The sequence below is a fragment of the Cetorhinus maximus genome, chromosome 10 (genome assembly GCF_964194155.1).
Source record: "Cetorhinus maximus chromosome 10, sCetMax3.hap1.1, whole genome shotgun sequence".
In the NCBI taxonomy this organism is placed as follows: Eukaryota; Metazoa; Chordata; class Chondrichthyes; order Lamniformes; family Cetorhinidae; genus Cetorhinus; species Cetorhinus maximus.
Window position 1 is genome coordinate 97,096,382 of NC_135888.1, and position 19,973 is coordinate 97,116,354.

The 19,973-nt window shown below is 40.5% G+C and overlaps 1 protein-coding gene across 12 annotated transcripts in view; it reads left to right on the forward strand.

The window, feature by feature from the left end:
* Positions 1–19,973, forward strand: part of ankhd1 (ankyrin repeat and KH domain containing 1) — a 199,595-nt gene that overhangs the window by 84,181 nt on the left and 95,441 nt on the right. For all 12 annotated transcript variants that reach the window (XM_078550823.1, XM_078550826.1, XM_078550827.1 and 9 more), the window contains 5 exons: positions 13,580–13,736; positions 15,854–16,001; positions 17,880–18,027; positions 18,119–18,352; positions 19,388–19,482. In XM_078550823.1, coding sequence (XP_078406949.1) covers positions 13,580–13,736; positions 15,854–16,001; positions 17,880–18,027; positions 18,119–18,352; positions 19,388–19,482 — 782 coding nt within the window. The remainder of the gene's footprint in view (positions 1–13,579; positions 13,737–15,853; positions 16,002–17,879; positions 18,028–18,118; positions 18,353–19,387; positions 19,483–19,973) is intronic.

The window sequence follows — 19,973 nt, forward strand, 5'->3', positions numbered from 1 at the left end:
AAGACTCCACATGGTTTTATGAAAGGTAAATCATGTTTAACTAATTTATTGCAGTTCTTTGAAAGAGTAGCGTGTGCAGTTGCTAGAGGGGAGCCTGTAGACATACTGTACTTGGATTTCCAGAAGGCACATCAAAGGTTATTGTGGAAAATGGCGTAGAGGTCAACATATTAGCCTGGATAGATGATTGGCTGGCTGGCAGAAAACAGAGTATACATAAATTTGTCTTTGTTTGGCAGGATGTGACGAGTAGAGTCCCACTGGGGCCTCAAATTTTTACAACTTACATCAATGACTTAGATGAGAGGAGCAAAGGCATGGTAGCTAAATTTTCAGATGGCACAAAGATAGGTAGGAAATAATGTCGTGAAGAAGACATAAGGAGTTTACAGACATATAGATATGTTGAGTAGGGCAAAAATCTTGGCAGATGGAATATAATGTGGAAAGTTGTTCACTTTGGCAGGAAGAATAAAAAAGCAAAGTATTACTTAAACGGAGAACGACTGCAGAATTCTGAGGTGCAGAGGGATCTTGGTGTTCTTGTGCATGAGTCACAATAAGCTAGTATGCAGGTACTAGCATGTAATCATGAAGGCTAATGGAATACTATCCTTTATTACGAGAGGAATTGAACATAGAAGTAAGAATGTTGTGCTTCAGTTATACAGGGCATTGGTGAGACCACAGCTTGAATACTGTGATAAAAGCAAAATAATGCAGATGCTGGTAATCTGAAACCAAAACAGAAAATGCTGGAAAAAACCTAGCAGCTTCTGTGGAGAGAGAATCAAGAGTTAATGTTTTGAGTCCATGTGACCCTTCTTCAGAGCTAAAGAGAAGTAGAAGTGTGATGAAATTTACACTGTTTAAGGAGAGTGGAGCAGGTGAAGCTGGCTAGAAGGCCAGCAATAGGTGCAGATAAAGGAAAGATTGACAAAGATGTCATGAGCTAAAGGACAAGGGGAGTGCTAATGGTAGTGGTAAGGGCTAAAAAGGCGCTGATAGTGTCGTAGAGGTAAGAAAGCAGAACATGATAATAGCAGAACAAGGGTAGGCATTGTGTGAAAGAACAACATGGAACAAGTAACAGATGGCCCACTTGGGGATGGGGTGGGGGGACAGAGCGATGGTGGGGGAAAAAAGGATAGAAAATGAGATAAAAGGGGGGATAAAAAAGGGATAAAACAATGAATAAAAATAAGCGGATAAAAAATAAAAATGAATGTAGAAAAAAGGGATTAAAATTATTACGTTCTTATGTTGTTTTCTTACCTCTACACCACTTTCAGCACCTTTTTTTAAGCCCTTACCACTACCATTAACACTCCCTTTGTCCTTTAGATCATGACATCGTTGTCAATCTCTTCTTTGTCCCCACCCATTGCTGGCCTTATATCCAGCTTCCCCTGCTCCACCCCCCTTAAACAGTATAAATTTCATCACATTTCCACTTCTCTTTAGCTCTGAAGAGGGACCATACGGACTCGAAACGTTAACCCTGTTTCTCTCTCCACAGATGCTGCCAGACCTCTTGAGTTTTTCCAGCAATTTCTGTTCTGGTCTGTGTGCAGTTTTGGTCTCCTTATTTAAGGATGGATGTAAATGCGTTGGAGGCAGTTCAGAGGAGGCTTACTAGATCGATACCTGGAATGAGCGGGTTGTCTTATGAGGATGGGTTGGACAAGTTGGGCTTGTTTCCATTGGAGTTTAGAAAAATGAGGGGTGACTTGATCGAAGTACATAAGATCCTGAATGGCCTTGATGACCTGGTGGACGTGGAAAGGATGTTTCCTCTTGTTGATGAGTCCAGACCTAGTGAGCACTGTTTTAAAGTTAAGGGTCACCCTTATAGGGCAGAGATGAGACATGTTCTGAGGGTTGTGCAGCTTTGGAACTCTCTGCCTCACTGAATATTTTTAAAGCAGAAGTAGATAGGTTCTTGTTGGGCAAGGGAATCGGAGGTTTTGGGCTAGATGGGTTTGTGGAACTCGACACAAACAGATCAGCCATGATCTTATTGAATGGTGGAACAGGCTCGAAGGACTGAATGGCCTACTTCTGCTCTTCGTATGTTCCTATGTTCCATGCTCTTGATATTTCTTGCAGGAACCCTTCTGCTTCTCCACCTCTCTCTTTAAAAATGCATCCAAAACTCATCGTGCTGTCCACAATCCCTCCTTGAATTTGTGTGTTCTTGATGGTTGAAGTGGCTGAATTTCTTCAGACCAAAGGTACCACATGAGGCTGCTTGCCTATCATGTCTGCTGTGTAAAATACACTTGATGTTTATGGAAAAGCTTCAGGTGATTTATGATGCCCTTGATGTGGAAGTCTGGCACGTAGCCATGGGAAGCAGTGTTGTGTAAGCCCTTTTGGCTTCAGAATTTTGGAATCTTCATGCACATCATAGGGAGAAGATAGGCATTTTCAAAATGAGCAGTGTAGCTGCAAGTAGATTAAGAGGAAGAACATCTTGTGAAGTTAAAGGTTAACAAAATTGAAGCCTTTTCCCCACCTAGAATGAAAAACGTTTGAGTGAAGTATGTATTGAGTATTGATGTATTGAATGAACTGATTTCCCTCTTAAAATATTGTACATTCCTACTGTATGGAGTGATAATGATAAAGGGGAACAATGGAGAGAATCCAAGTTGCAAGTAAAATATTTCAAGTATGTAGTGACGTTAATGAGCTTTTTAAACACGTGTTTCACAGACACCCACACACATTTGTTAATTTTTGCTTTTGTAGGCCCACTAGCAGTGCTGCTCATAAGCCAACCATGAGCAAGTATCATGAGCAACTGCTTCAGGTGTTCATTTCTTATAGGGATGTGAATGGCCTCTCTTGAGCACCTCTATGGATGCAGAAATTGAATGGGAGCTCTCTGAGGAATCAGTGTATTTTACCAGAATTGCTGCTTCGCAGTATAGAAAGGCATTTTGAGCATTTTATTCAGTTTGAAATTGATAGGTTTTCTGTTTTAATTCTTAATATGAATTTCTGGCATGAAGATCCTAGTAATGTGTAAAATGTAGTGATTGTTCTATTGCTATTTTTAGTCCCCAAATCCTACATCATAAATTGTCTAAAAGTCGTGTGCATTTATATTTTTACTGACAAATTTTCCCAGATTGTACTCTGATAAATCTTTGATGTAGAGTGATTCCTTCAGTGTTTGAGCATTTTGACAGTAAACAGTCAAATTTACAATTGTGAAGGATATAGTTTAAAGTTTGGAGGTAATTTACTCTTTTACTTGGTGCAAATTTTACAAGGTAACTGTAGTGTCAAGACTTGCTTCCAGAAGGGATACATTTCACACCTCCCCTTAGCTCAGCTGTGTTCTCAATTTTTGCTAGCTAAAGTGAAACTACTAAGGTTTAGAGCAACAAATGTTGCAAAACAACTGAAGGCTTTGATAGGAAACCACATGCTCCTGCAACCGGGGTTTAGTGCCCATCATGATTGTGCTTAAGAGAAAGCAGTTACCACAAATTCTAAACATCTGATCTGGTTCGATTCTATCATCTGGTAGGTGCTCATTGCCAGGCACTTGTCTTAACGTCATCCAGCCAATGCTGCGTGTGTGGACAGACTGCTTCATTATCTGAGGAATTGCAGATGAAACTGTGCATGCAATCATCCGGGAACATCCCCCTTCTGACATTAATGCTGGAGGGAAAGTCAGTGATAAAGCAGCTAATGGTGGTTGGGCCTAGAACACTCTTGCAGGAGTTCCTCAGAACAGTGTCCTGGGGCTGAGTTGATTGACCTCGTGTGCAAAATAATCTTTGGGATTGGTATGACTCCAGTCAGTTGACAGCTATCCCCCTAATTCCGAGTGACTTCACTCTTACAAGGGCTCCTTAGTGCTACACATTATCAAATGTTGCCTTGATGTTGGGGGCTGTCACTCCCACCTCACCTCTGGAATTCAGTTCTTTTGTCCTTGTTTGGGCCACGCTGGAGCAAAATGCTCCTGGTGAAACCCAAATTATGTGTTGGTGAGCAGGCTCTTGCTGAGTTAAGTGTTGTTTGATAGCACTGTTGATGACACCTTTGGCCCCGTTCTTGCTGCTTGATAGTCGACTGGGGTGATAATTGGCCAGATTGGGTTTGCCCTTTTTGTGGAAAGGACATAACTAGGCAATCTTCCATTTTCTTGCGTAGATGTCAGTGTAGGTATACTGGAAAGCTTGACTAGAGGCATGGCTAGCTCTGGAGCACAAGTCTGCAATGTTCTAGCCAGGATGTTGTGAGGGCCCATAACCTTTGCTATATCCAGTGTGCTCAGCCATTTTTGATATCAAATGGAGTGAATAGAATTGACAGAAGGCTGGCTTCTCTGAAGGCTGGACCTCTGCAGGAGGCAAAGATGGGTCATCCACTTGGCATTCTTTGCTGAAGGTGGTTGCAAACGCTTCAGCCTTGTCTTTTGTATTCAAGTTCTGAGTCTGCTATCATTGATGATGGGGACATTCATGGAGTTTCTTCCTTCCATTGTTTATTTGACTACTACCATTCAGGGCATGTGATGGGGATCACTTAGCTCAGTCAATGGCTTATGACTTCTGCTGTTTCACGGGCATGTAGTCTTGAATCAGCAGGTTGCCACCTCTTTAAGGTATGCTTGCTGCTGCTCCTGGCATGCTCTTCACCATACATTGAACCAGGATTGTTACCTGGCTTGATGGTAATGGTAGGGTGAGGGAAATGCCAGGCCATGAAGTTACAAATTGTGCTGGAGCGCAGCTTGCTGTTGATAGGTCTATAATGCCATGTGGATGTCAAGTTTTTAGCTGCTAGGCCTTTTCTGAATTTATCCCATTTGGCACAATACAATATAATGGAGGGGGCCTGTAGTGTGAAGACAGGACTTTGTCCCCAAGAGGACTGTGTGGTGGTCGCTCCTGCCAATGCTGTCATGAACAGATGCATCTGCAACAGGTATATTGGTGAGAATGAGATTAGGATTATTGTGTTGGCTCTCACCACCTGCCACAGGCCCGGTCTAGACTTGGCCAGCTTGATCAGTAGTTGTGTTTTGAACCACTCTTGTGATGCATTAAAGTCCATGTTACCCTCACTGCTTCCAAGTGGTGTTCGACATGGAGTACTCATTCATCACTAAGATAGGGAAGTAGATGATCAGGCTACCTAGCCCATGTCTGACCTTGTGTCATTAGACTTCTTCAAGTCCAGAGTCAATGATGAAGTCTCCCAGACCACTTCCTCCTGACTGTCTACCACTGTCACCACCTTTGGTGCTAGTGGAACCGTATATACCAAGATTTGGTGATGGGGGAGTCTGGAATATTGGCTGAGATATTTGATTCTGTTGTTCTGACTTAAGTTGAGCTGTTGCTTGACTAATTGGTTGAACTGCTCTCCCAATTTTGGCAGTACTTCCCAGAGGAGTACTTTGTAGGGAGGATGGAGTTGGTGTGCCTTTGACTTGTCCAATGCCTAGGTCAATCCTGAGTGATTAGTCTGGTTTTATTCCTATTCAACTTTTCCATAGAAATTTGAATGGCTTGGCAGCCCATTTCAGAGCACAATTTGAGAATTAACCACATTGCTGTGGGTCTGGAGTCTCACATAGGTCAGACCAGATAACCATAGCAGATTTGCTTCCCTGAAGGATGTTAGTGAACCAGTGATATCGTGTGTCAGGTAGGCCTGCAGTGCTCCATAGTACTATTGATTGACCAGCAGGTTTGGTTAATCAGACTGAAGAGATGGGGTGGAGAAGCTTCCAGAGCTGGTAGGCTGGGATTCGGTGGCATATTGCTACTGGACTGGTAATCCCCGGGTAATCCTTTTGGGGTCCTGGGTTCAAATCCCGCCATGGCAGATGGTGGAATTTGAATTCAATAAAAATCTGAAATTAAAAGCCTAATGATGAGCATGAAATCATTGTTGACTGTTGTAAACTGATGCCCCTTAGGGAAGGAAATCTGACATCCTCACCTGGTGTGGCCTACATGTGACCCCAGATCTGCAGTAATGTCGTTGACTGTAGAATGCCCTCGCAAGCCACCCAGTTGTATCAATCCGCTAAAAAGTCAACAAAAAAGAATGAAACTAGGTGGATCACCTGGCATCAACTGAGGCACCGGAAGTGACGATGGCAAACCCAGCCCTTTCGACCCTGCAAAGTCTTCCTTATGAACATCTGGGGGCTTGTGCCAAAGTTGGGAGAGCTGTCTCAGACCGGTCAAGCAACAATAATAAATAATTGAGAAAGAGTCTCTGAAGAAGGGTCAAACATTAACTCTGCTTCTCTGTCCACAGATCCTGTCAGATCTGAGTTTTTCCAGCATTTTCTGTTTTTATTTCAGATTTCCAGCATCTGCAGTATTTTGCCTTTTCCCAGTCAAGCAAACAGCCTGACCTTACAGATCATGTCCGAGACACTACATTGGGTGTGTCTTGTCCCACTGGCAGAACAGACCTAGCAGAGGTAGCGGCACAATGGTATACAGTTGGGAGGGGCTTGCCCTGGGAGTCCTCAACATTGACTCTGGACCCCATGAAGTCTTATGGCATCAGGTTAAACATGGGCAAAGAAACCTCCTGATTACCAGGTACTCCACCCACCCAACCCCTCAGCTGATGAATCAGTACTGCTCCATGTTGAACATCACTTGGAAGAGGCATTGAGGGTGGCAAGGGTGCAGAATGAATTCCATCACCAAGAGTAGCTCGGTAGCACCACCACAGACCAAGCTGGCCGAGCCCTTAAGGACATAATTGCTAGACTGGGGCTGCAGCAGGTGTTGAGGGAAAAGCCTACTTGGATTCGTCCTCACCAACCTGCTTGCCACAGGTGCATCTGTCCATGGTAGGAGTGATCACTGCACAGTCGTTGTGGAAGCGAAATCCTGTCTTCACATTGAGGAGACCCTCCATTGTGTTGTGTGGCACCACAGTGTGCAATATGGGATAGATTTCGAACAGATCTAGCCACTCGAGACTGGACATCCATGAGGTGCTCTGGACCATCAGCAGCAGCAGAATTGTACTCATCCACAATGTATCACCTCATGGCCTGGCATATCCACCACTCTACCATTACCATCAAGCCAGGGGATCAACCCTGGTTCAATGAAGGGTGCAGGAAGGCATGCCGGGAGCAGCACCAGGCATACCTAAAAATGAGGTGACAAGCTGGTGAAGCTGTAACACAGGACTACAAACAGCAAAAGCTGCAGCGATTGCACAACCAACAGATCAGATCTAAGCTCTGCAGCCCTGCCACATCCAATCGTGAATGGTGGTGGACAATTAAACAACTCACTGGAGGAGGTGGGTCCACAAATAACCCCATCTCAATGATGGAGGAGCCCAGCACATCAGTGCAAAAGATAAGGCTAAAGCATGGCAGTGGAAGAGTGGTATTGTCACTGAACTAGTATCCCAGAGACCCAGGGTAATGCTCTGGGGACCCGGGTTCAAATCCCACCATGGCAGATAGCAGAAATTTGAATTCAATAAGTCTGGTGTACAGGCAAAAGTCCAATGACCACAAAATCATTGCCAGTTGTTATAAAAGCTCATTTGGTTCACTAATGTCCTTCAGGTAGGGACAGCAGATTTCCTTCCCTAGTCTGGCCTACATGTGTCTCCAGACCCACAGCAATGTGGTTTACTCTTAATAGCCCTCTGAACAAGGGCAATTAGGGGTGGGGCCACAGCCACTACCATCTAGGAGGATAAGAGCAGCAGACACAGGAACACCACCACCTGGAAGTTCCCCTCCAAGCCACACTCCATCCTGATTTGGGAATATATTGGTGTCCTTTCACTGTCGCTAGGTCAAAATCCTGGAGCTGCCTCCCTAGCTAGCGACACCCACATCCCATGAACGAATATAAAAAAAAACAATCTTCAGCCAGAAGTGCTGAATGGATGATCCATCTCGGCCTCCTCTGGAGGTCCCCAGCATCACAGACGCCAGTCTTCAGCCAATTCGATTCACTGCACGTGATATCAAGAAATGGCTGAAGGCACTGAGTACTGCAAAGGTCATGGACCCTGACAATATTCTGGCAATAGTACTGAAGACCTGTGCTTCAGAACTTACCCCACCCCTAGCCAAGCTGTTCGAGCATAGCTTAAAAACTGGCATCTACCCAGCAATGTGGAAAATTGCCCAGGTATGTCCTGTACACACAGTAGGATAAACCCAACCTGGTCAAATACTGCCCCATCAGTCTTTTCTTGATAATCAGTAAAATGATGGAAGGGGTATTCCACAGTGCTATCAAGCGGCATTTGCTTAGCAATAACCTCACTGCCACTCAGTTTGGGTTCTGCCAGGCTCACTCAACTTCTGACTTCATGACAGCCTTGGTTTAAACATGGACCAAAGAGCTGAACTCCCAAGGTGAGGTGAAAGTGACTGCCCTTGGCATCAAGGCCACGTTTGACTGTGTGGCATCAAGGAGCTGTAGCAAAACTGGAGTCAACAGGAATCGGGGAAAACTCTCCACTGGTTGGAGTCGTACCAACACAAAGGAAGATGGGTGTGGTTGTTGGAGGTCAATGGGAATTGGGGTGGTGGTGGTGGGGGGTGGGGTGGGAAGCTCTCCACTGGTTGGAGTCACGCCTAGCACAAAGGAAGGTGGTTGTGGTTGTTGGAAGTCAATCATTTCAGTTCCAGGACATCACTGCAAAAGTCCTCAGGGTAGTGTCCTAGGCCTAACCATCTCCAGCTGCTTCATCAATGACCTTCCTTCCATCATAAGGTCAGAAGTAGGGATGTTCGCTGATGATTGCACAATGTTCAGCACCATTCGCGACTCTTCGGATACTGGAGCCGCCCATATCCAAATGCAGCAAGACCTGGACAATATCCAGTCTTGAGCTGACAAGTGGCAAGTAACATTCGCACCACACAAGTGCCAGGCAATGACCATCTCCAACAAGGGAGAATCTAACCATCATCCCATGACATTCAATCGCTGAATCGCATTACCATTGCTGAATCCCCCACTATCAACATCTGAGGGTTACCCTTGATGAGAAACTGAACTGGACTAGCCATATAAATACTGTCGGAACAAGAGCAGGTCAGAGGCTAGGAATTCTGTGGCGAGTAACTTGCCTCTGACTCCCCAAAGCCTGTCCACCATCTACACTGCTCAAGTCAGGAGTGTGATGGAATATTCTCCATTTGCCTAGGTGAGTGCAGCTCCAACAACACTTGAGAAATTTGACACCATCTGAGACAAAGCAGCCTGCTTGATTGGCACCCTTTCCGCAAACATTCACGCCCTCCACCACTGACGCACAGTAGCAGCAGTGCATACCATCTACTAGGTGTACTGCAGGAACTCACCAAGGTTCCTTAGGTAGCACCTTCCAAACACATGACCACTACCATCTAGGACAAGGGCAGCAGACACATGGGAACACCACCACCTGGAAGTTCCGCTCGAAGCCTCTCACCATCCTGACTTGGAAATATATCAGTGCCCCTTCAAAATCCTGGAGCTCCCTCCCTAACAGCACTGTCGGTGTACTTGCACCACATGGACTGCAGCAGTTCAGGAAGGCAGCTCACCTTCTCGAGGGCAATTTGGGATGGACAGTAAATGCTGGCCGAGCCAGCAGCGTCCACATCCCGTAAATCAATTTTTAAAAAATTGTTCTGGACATCCCTGTAAGTTGGATTCCTCGTGGATAGCGGCCCAAGCTTGTTCCTGCCTCAGTTTTCAACCTTTTCATTTAAGCATCATTGGCCCAATAATTGCTGTCAAAATAACGTTGAGGTGTTAATAGTGCTTGCCATTATTTAAGTACAAATACACAGCAACTTCAGGCAAGGGCAGAAGCAAGATGAAACATGGAAATTGAGAAGTTGACTGAGATGTGTTGCTGCAACATTGGCCTTGTGAAAATGCTTTTCACTGTCTGGCTCCCTGTAAAATTGCTTTGAGTGGCATGAATTTCCTGTACTTACATAGTAGGTATGAATTAAATGCATCATGGAATGCAAAGTCATTTTAACCCTTTTGATTGACAGTATTAATTACTGCCAGCCAAATTCTCAGGCACTAAAATGAGCTGCTCAGCCTTCAGTTTTTCACTGTTGAAGACCCAAAAAATTTTTTTTTAAAAAACAACCTGATTTAATGTTCAATTCACCATTCTAACTTGTGCTTCCTCGTTCACAACTTGCAGTGTTCATTTCACAATCCTTCAATATCATTGCACTTGCTTGCCCTGTTCACTCAGGTACCAGATTCCCTTGAGAGGGCGCTGTGTCATTTGCATTTTGAACTTTTAGCAATGGATGAGGTCAAGCCTGTCGAATGGCGGGTGCCGTTTATAGTCTAGTTAAAGGAATTTTTGGGCTAGTTTTTATTTTGGCATATCTATCTGCATGCTGCTCTATGAAAATAATTTTGACAAATTTGATATTAGATCAGCATTGTATCAAAATTGTATTTTTGATCACTGATAGCCACCTTCAAAAGGGTACTAATGAGCCCTTATTATATGTATTGTGTGTGTATCTGTATATTGACTTTTCCTCTTGAAAGTTAGTATTTAAACTATTTTCGCCCAGTTTCCTGACACTGCCTTCCAGATCATAAAATTGTGGCATTTTTTTCAAAAGAAATCACCATCTCCTCTCTGACTTTTCTGCCAATTATTTGAAATTGTTGCCCTCTCGTTGCTAACTCTCCTGCTACTGGCAAGTTTCTCCTCATTAGCCCTACTAAAATTCTTCATAATTTTAAAAATCTTTACATCTCCTCTTGTCCTGTATAAAATGAGGATGCTGAATTAACCAACACAGTTCAAATAGTCAACTTGTTGCATTTCACCAGTTTACCTTTCAATTGTATAATACATATTAATTTAACAATCATATGCAATCAGGTTTTGTAAATCCTCTCTCTGTTACTCCGCTGTTCTAAGCATTTATAAAAACAGGGTACTGCAGATGCTGGAAATCTGAAATAAAAACAGAAAATGCTGAAAATACTTAGTTTGGTAGCATTTGGCGAGAGAGAAAAATAAAGCTAATGTTTAAAGTTGATGACCTTTCATTGGAACTCCATTTTTCTCAGTGTTTGTTCTTTTTAACTAGTTACATTCAAAATAATAACCATACCATTTTTTATTTATTTTCGTTTATCATTCATTTTATGGTGATTAAAGTTAAAACAGTTACAGTGCAAAAGACATTTTAAGTTAATTGGTCGTTATTGATTGGCTAGGTACCTTGTACTCGGTGATGGTGAATCAATGGATTAGATGTTGCCCTTTAATTTTAGGATCGAGATTCAAATTAGTTTTCAATGGTTGAATGACACTCTTATACTTGGAATAAAATTAGTATAGACAGTTTCAATCCATACCAACAGCACAAAAACTGGAATTAAATTGGAAATTTTGCCTAGTGGCTTTAAGGTAACTGGTTTAGGAATTGAAATTGGAATGTTTTTCTGCGAAAGGAGCAGGGAATGTTATTGGCAGAGTCAAGAGAACTTAAAGACTGGATTTTGTGGTCAATGGTGAAGAAAGAGTGTTTGCTATGTATTACACTTACATTGCCCATGGGCCTTTCATGGGCTTTTGAGTGGCAACTTGCCATGTTTAGAAATCTTTTTCGGGCTTCTACAGGTGATCTGTGGTATGTGTGAACAGGCCAAGCAACAATGTGCCCCTTCAACCAATTGGACTGAAAAATCTTCATTGTGGTATAGAATCTAAACCAGGAAGTATAAATTCGAAACAATGTAAAATCCTGTGCGGCATTTGAAATACCATCAGTGAAGGAAAGATGGGATTGAGAGAGAGAGACAGTTGAAAAGAAATTTTGATTTAAAAACATTTCCAATAATTAAATTCTGAAGGAGTGAGATGCTGCACTTGTAAAATTAAATTTTCAGGGCCAGAGACACTAACTAAGACTTATCTCACTGTTTAAAAAATCACTTGCACCAGAACATGTTGGCCTTAACTCTTCTTGGCTTGGTTAATGGATAACTATTGGGAAAGTACTGCAAATTCATGCCCTTCGTGTTTGAACGATGGTCTCTTGCCCAGGTAGCACTGTAGCGCAGATTATGAAGGAACAGGGTAAATCTTTATTTATTTATTCATTTAACTGCGCATATGTGGATGCTGGATGTTCGATTTGCTCCATAATAAAAGTGAATGTTTTATTTCTATTGCAAAATCCGAGCCAATATGTCTATATTGAAGTTAAACGCCTCTGCTGAGTAATTGCGTTATCTATTTCAGCCAGGCAGTCCTATTTATACTCTTGGCTGGCAGGCAGGTGGGTTTAAAAAGTACACGAGGTTGTTGGGACCTACACACCCCCCCCCCCCCTTTTTTTTTCCAAATGTGGTTTAATGCCCCTCAGGAGCTATACTGAGGTATGATCCTAAAGCTCTTTAATGCCTTTTAAGGTGTCTTGGCATTTTTCTTTCTGGAGTAGTCAAAAGTGAACTCCAGGTTTGCAGTGCAGTTTAGTGTTGCTGTGAAGTGAAAATCACTTTGCAACAGCATTAAATTTGCAATAATAAGGTACTCTCACTCTGTGTTTCATCATACTATTTCTGTCCTGAAGGTGCTTTATGTTGACACTTAGTGCCTGGACTGGAAGGTAGTCTGTTCCCCAGTGCTAACATCCCTTGTCTTGAGTGAAACATTTATATTTAAAAGAGCAAAGTTATAACAGTTGCCTATCATATCAGTGGGCTATATTAGATGCAATGCTGGTAGTGATTATAGAAGCTCAAGGAAGAGCGAGGATCTTCATTTGTGTAGCAGCTGGGGGAAATTAGTTATGAATTAAACTAAAGTTTTTCATCGTTCCCAAAAAAATACATTTTTATACACTTAACAAAACTAGTCACTATGATCTTTTACCTTTGACTTGCTCTGTATTTTGGAAAAATGCTGATTAATTCACTAGGCTTCCAAACATTTTCAAAGTGATTTGTTCGATATTGCTGAATGTTGATTCAAATTTAGTCCCAGGGCTCCTATTCAGTAAATGATCTATATGATTTGTGTATCTTGGAGTTTTAATTTCAAGTTGCAGAATAATAACTCATGTTTCAGTACAGGAATGAAACTTTTCAGTTGGCTACATTTCTGCCAAATTTGAACAGTGTGCACTTTTCATATTGACTCAGAAGGAATGGGAAGGAGCATGAAAATATTCTCATGATAGAAAAACCGAATGTTTCATTTTTAATAATAATTGTATCAACCTGTGATTAATGTTTTGTATTGGGAGGGGAAGAAATTGAAAATTTTGCTTTTTTTAAAGGTTTAGCATATTGGTAATGAGGGAAGGCAGTAAAGGAAGCCTGTTTCTTGAGAAACATCCAGCATAATGTAACTTCCAACCCCTTAATCAGAAATGTCAAGTTATTTTAGTTGTACCTTAGTTTAAGTTGCATGTTTAATATGAAACTTACTATGGAGCTGACTAACCTTATTTGTGCATGAACTGCACTTAACGTATGGCTGTTGTTTGTGTCTTTGCATTTTCGCCTGCAACACTCCTACTAACTGATGTGATGAATCAAAACAAAAGGAATTGGTAAATTATCCACTGCTGATGGTAAAGCCTTCGCAGATCCTGAGGTACTCCGAAGACTGACTTCTTCTGTCAGCTGTGCGTTGGATGAAGCTGCTGCTGCCTTGACCCGAATGAGAGCCGAGAATACTTTAAATGCAGGACAAGCAGACAAGTATGTGTTTCTTTTTATTTATGCATTTTGTTGTGGAGTAGCGGGTGAAATGGGAAAGGGTGATTATTCAACAAAACATTAACGAGTAACATATAGCTCTACAACTTTATAAAGCTTTATTTTTATATGGGATTTTGGATTTTTTTTCTTTTTGGGATTGTGTTGCGATTCCATAAATTTATGATAACTGAATAAGTTAAATTTTGTTTTTACTAAACAAGTTGCAAATTTTGTGTGGCGCACAAATGATTTCACTCTTGTTCTTTTAGTGAAATCCCCCAGTCAGTGGTCTTCATGTCTAGTGTGCAGTTATATTTTATTTTATAGAGTAGCCATTTGCATGACTTAAAAGTACAAGAACAACTATTCTGTAACAATGCTTGATCATTTAAGTATGTGCACCTCAATAGATGTATACATAGAAGCTATTTAAATTCACCCTTAGACTTGGTCGCAGGCCCAGAAAAACATGATCTTTCAGAATCAATTGGCTAAGGATTCAGCTAGGGCACAGAAATTCTGAAGCATGCACTATTCTACCTGTTTCAATAGCTAAATTCAACCAGTGACAGTCAAAATATCAATCTGGATTCAAAACGAGGAGGATCGCTTTCTGGCTTGTACATTTATTATGTAACAGAACAAGGATAGAATGCCAACAAGATTAGCTTCAGTTCATCTTGAGTATAGATGTGTGTGATTTAGAAGGGCTTATAAGGTAAAAATATTGGGAAGCGGTGTGGGGTGGTGGACAGTGGATTTAATATTGTGCCTGGTTGTTGGAGAGTAAATGTCCTTTTTAAAAAAAAAAATCATAGACCGTGTAGGTGCTTAAATATAATCTCTAATAGTGATGCACAGAAAATTAGACTGTCACTTGACTGTGTGGTACTGTCAGATTTTGTAGGATGTGTCAGAAAGTCACTGTTTCTTCATTTCCCCCCTCATATCTCTGAGCAATGATTTATGATTTTCATAAGAAAATGGGTAGAGTCATAGCGTATAATTCTATAATAAAAGAGAATTTAAATGTTTCACTATGAACCAAAAGCTGTAATTGTAAACTGACAGAATTCAGGAATAGAGCCCCTAAAACCGAAGTAAAGTTCTGGAATCCCACATAAGAAAAACTGTTTTACTTGGTCCCTGCAAAACAGTTGCCCTGGTCATAATGATGAATTTCTGCATTTCTATATGCACTGCACACTTGTCTTGTGCCAGGCAATGTTGCTTAGATCCAGACACTGAAATTCTATGACTGCACTATTTTTATATTCAGGTGAATCTAGCTGATGTTTTCATTGTTATGGTCCTGGGATATGGCACATGAAAATCGGCAAGGTAAACTGTCATGATGAATTAACCTGGTGTCCCAGGAACCCACATAAGAGAGCTGAGACATTTGGAATCTAGGAAATAGTTTTTTCACCTGCTGCTGCCAGAGAGAGTGGACATCAGTTTATGGCAATCTAACCATAATCCAGCTTCTGTAAATTACTACCAGTTGATACTCATCGAGAATTAGCGTGCCAATTCCCTAATCCAGGATTAGATAGAGGCAGCAGCTGGTTGTTTTAGGATTGTTATTACCGCACCATTTGCGGGATTGTTATTATTGCACCATTTGCCTTTATGAAGCATGCGGTTATTTTAATTTATCAAGGCTGTAACCACAGTTCACTGTGTCATGACTAATTTTAATTTGGCAATGCCTCTTATTTCCTCCCTCTGTTCATGTGCCATTCTCTGTCTGATTTTGTTGTTCTCTTTGCTGAATATTTACATTCAATATAATTTTTAAAAATTAACTGAAGTTTTAAACTGGTTAACCATCTATTTAAATATTCTACCGGGTAATAAAAGGTAAGAATATTTTATGGAATACATGTTCAAAACATGCAGAAAACCCATGGCATCAGTAGTTATGACCAAAAGTGAACATTTTAAGATCAGATGTCTTGTTTCAGTTTTTGAAGCCACGTTTGTCAGTTATATTTGTTTTATTTTACAGTTCAGCAACAATTAGAGTTCCAAAAATAAACTTCTATGGTGTATGTGTTTCTATAAATCCTGATGACCTGCAAGAATAAGTTATTTAAATTTGTTTTCGGGTTTAGCCGAAGCTTAGCAGAAGCGTGCTCAGATGGAGATGTAAATGCAGTCCGAAAACTGCTAGATGAAGGACGAAGTGTAAATGAGCATACAGAAGAGGGTGAAAGTCTCCTTTGCTTGGCATGCTCTGCCGGCTACTATGAACTTGCACAAGTAAGTATTGAATAATCCATTTGTTTTATAATAAACATACCAATTTTCAACTTCCTGCTCCACAATACTGCATTCGATCTGTTTTAAGATTTTCGTTTACCCATCTTTCTGTAGTATTTTGAATTGAGTAATACAGAAATGAATTGTTTGGCCATGTAACTGTGCAGAGGCCATGTGGGCCTAATAACAATATTTCATTTAGGTTTACATACAGTCTTTGTGTTTCTCTATATTGTGATAACCATTATCAGTTTATATTAAGATGGCACTCTTATCTTATGACTGTCATGTACAATTTGTGTACAGTATATAGTTGCTCAAGTCTTTTCTTATAAAGGCTAAACCTGTTTGAAAAGTCCTCACGTAAGTATTTCTTAAGATTTGCTGATCAGACTTTGCATGGTTTAGCATTAACATGAACCAGCTGCTTTTGTTGGAACTTAAATTCCAGTGATCAGTTGGCCACTGAAATATAGACAATTTAAATGTGCAAACACACTGGTGTTATACTGTTTTCCTTCTCTCCTTGTTGGGTGGGGAAGATGGGGTCGGTGTGGAGTTGACAAAGGAGGTGGTTGAAACATGTTCAGTGCAGTTGTTGAGTAATCCTTATCAGGGTCCTTGAGCAAGAATTATCACTATGCTACATTATATTTTCAAATCTACCCTATTTTCCATTGTACTTAAAACAGTTTTCCTCAGAATGGCGTTGATTTAGGTTTATGGAGACAGGAGGTGAATTTGTGACCTGACCTTCCCTGTTGGCCTATTTTTATAACCATTTCAATTATAAGACCCCTGGATTGAAACACAGGCAGAAATGTAAAAATAAAACTTATAGCTGTAAGGTTCTGTTGAGAGTCAGTAAATTAAATGAGCAGCTGTCCCAATGCAAACTTGCATAATGAGCCAATGTTTTGCCATTGTGGACACCATATGCTATTAGTTACCCTTAAGTTAGCTGTGGGAATAGCAGCCATCAATTAATTTTGGTAAATCCTCAACCAAACCCAGTGTCCATTGCTGCAAATTGTGCTCACTTTTAACAGACACAAGATACAGCCAATTCAAAGATTCCAATATATTATGTTGAAAAAAATTCCATGAATTTGGGGGCGATTGCAGAAGAAAACCTTTTCAATCCAGAAGGTACTTGGGTGACTAAGGATACGGATGAGAGAATTTACTTGAAGGGTTAGGTTGAAGCAGGAGAGGAAGATAGAGAAATCAGCTGATTAAAGTGCAGGCTAAAATCACCAAGGATGAGGAGTTCCTCAGTTTGCAGGCCAAGTAAAGACAGAAGGAAAGAAATGTTGACATAGAGATAGTGAGGTGGAAATGTGGAAAATGAGGGTGTGGAATGATGAAAATTATTAGGGCTTGGATGTCTGTGCACATAACAAGATTGAAGATATGGTCGGGGATGTCGAGAATAAATTTTGTAGGCTGTTTGATGTGTAGACAGCAGAGAGGTTGGACTCATTGCAATCAGAGGGCTTATGGAAAGGCTGTGTAAGAGATGGAAACCTTTTACTTACGCTGATTAGCCAGATCAGGTGTGATATTCTGTTTAGAGAAAGATTTTCTTATACATGGAGAGAATTTCATTACTCCTCCAAAAGTCTGGAAATTGGACTTGCAGCATATAGTATAAATCTAGATACCTATGTATTAAATTTAGTGGCCAGTGACAAATCATCTGCAGGAAAGCGGTCAAGTTTAGGGTTTGCCTGTTCTTCCCCCAGTGACATGTCTGTGATCAAGAGACATTGATACCCTTGTTTAAGTGCCTAGTTACAAATTGAAGCTTTAGTGGTGTTGCTGAATAGTAAATCTACCCTTTTGAGCTCTGTTAATTTAACAAGTTTTATTATTCAGGTTTTACTAGCTGTGCATGCTAATGTTGAAGATCGTGGCATCAAGGGAGACATTACTCCATTGATGGCAGCTGCCAGTGGAGGCTACGTAGATATAGTAAAACTGCTACTGGCCCATGACGCCGATGTAAATGCTCAGTCTTCAACAGGTAAGTGGTGAAGATGCTTAGCTATCTAATTTTGGTTTCTGTAAAGTGAGATGACACTTTACATTTTTAAAACTTTTAAATTTTGTTTTAGGAAACACAGCACTCACTTATGCCTGTGCTGGTGGGTTTGTTGATGTTGTAAAAGTACTTCTGAAAGCAGGAGCCAATATTGAGGATCACAATGAAAATGGTCATACACCTCTGATGGAAGCAGCAAGTGCTGGCCATGTGGAGGTTGCACGGGTGCTTTTAGAATATGGAGCTGGAATCAATACTCACTCAAATGAGTTCAAGGAAAGTGCACTTACACTGGCATGTTACAAAGGTATGATATTTCATAAGCTATGTCATGTGACAAAATATGTACTTTGAAAGTTGAAAACATTGAATTTAGTTTATGTATTTTCTAAAAAATAAACAAAGCAATTGGTTGTGTGGTGCTTAAATGAATGAAGTTGTTGGCTTTCATGAGAAGGTTTAGTTGAGACATCTTTCGTCATAACAAGGTCAAGAGAAATTAAATAGTAACTTGATAACCTAGTGTGTGTTCAGGGCAATTGGAATAAGGCTGATTTTTTTAATCTCAAAATTTGAAACTGAGTATTTAAAAAACAGCTCTAATATAGTTCCAATGTAGGACTTCTTTGAAACATTGTGCAGTTTACCTATATTAGCTGTGTTTTTAACACTACAGTATAAAGGCTTTCAAAACCCCTTCAAAGCACAGCTCCATTTTCTTTGAGGCACATTGATGTATTGTGCAATCGTTATCTTTTCTGCCCCCCTCTTTAAAAAAAAACTAAAAATAAAGCATTTGAAAACCATGAGAGCATTGAAATACAAGTCTTGTATAAGGAGCTTTCACAGCAAAAATAAAACTTGGACCTCTTCCAAGATTTGCCCCTTTCTAAAATTTTTTGTTTTATGATCTGATACTTGAACAGTGCTTCCTTTTATTTGGTTTAAAGATTAAAAAAGTGCATTATGGCCCTCGAACCTGCTCTGCCATTCAGTTAGATCATGGCTGATCTTCCACCTCAACTCCACCTACCCATCCCACATCTCTTGATTTCCTGAGTCCAAAAATCTGTTGATTTCAGTCTTGACTATACTCAACAACTGAGCAAAACACAGATCTCTGGGATGTAGACTTCGAAAGAATTCCAAGAATTGAACAATACAGCACTTTATAATCACAATTATGCCTAGAAAAATTGCAGACCTCATTCCATCTGAAAAATTGAAAATTAAGCAGAACTTAATATGTAAAAGAAACTGATGTTTTAAGTACATTTACAAGGCTATATATGTCAGAATATTTTTTCTATTATTAATCCTAACTGACCTATGTATTATATAGGACATTTGGAAATGGTGCGGTTTCTTCTTGAAGCTGGTGCTGATCAGGAGCACAAAACAGATGAAATGCATACAGCTTTAATGGAAGCATGTATGGTAAGTGTTTTTGTGCATCTCCCCTTTCCTATCCCTCCCAAAATTGCTGCACCAGTTCCTTTTAGGTCTCAGCTTAGTTTTGCTTAGTGCAATAAATGCAATGTTAACTTTTTTGAACAAGATATTAGCCCACTTAATCGCAAAATTCAGATTGTCAACTATTTGTTGTCTGAGAAAAACAAGTAAGCAATTCTTTTAAAAATAATTCAAAAAACAGGAATGAGAAATGTGTGTAATTGTCAAGACTGCTTCTTTTATACAGTAGCTTGATCCATTTTTTTGATTGCATGTCCATGAATATTTCTGCAGAAACCTGAAGATTTTTAAGTTAAACATGAGCTTTCTTTCCTGTATACAATGGGTTTGATAAGTGTTTCACTGCTGTATTAACCTTGAGTACAAAGTAAATTGTGTCCTTTATTTGGCTGTTGAGAATCAAAACTGGATTTCCATTTGATTTATGCTTTATATTAGAAAGGAATGTGCTAGGT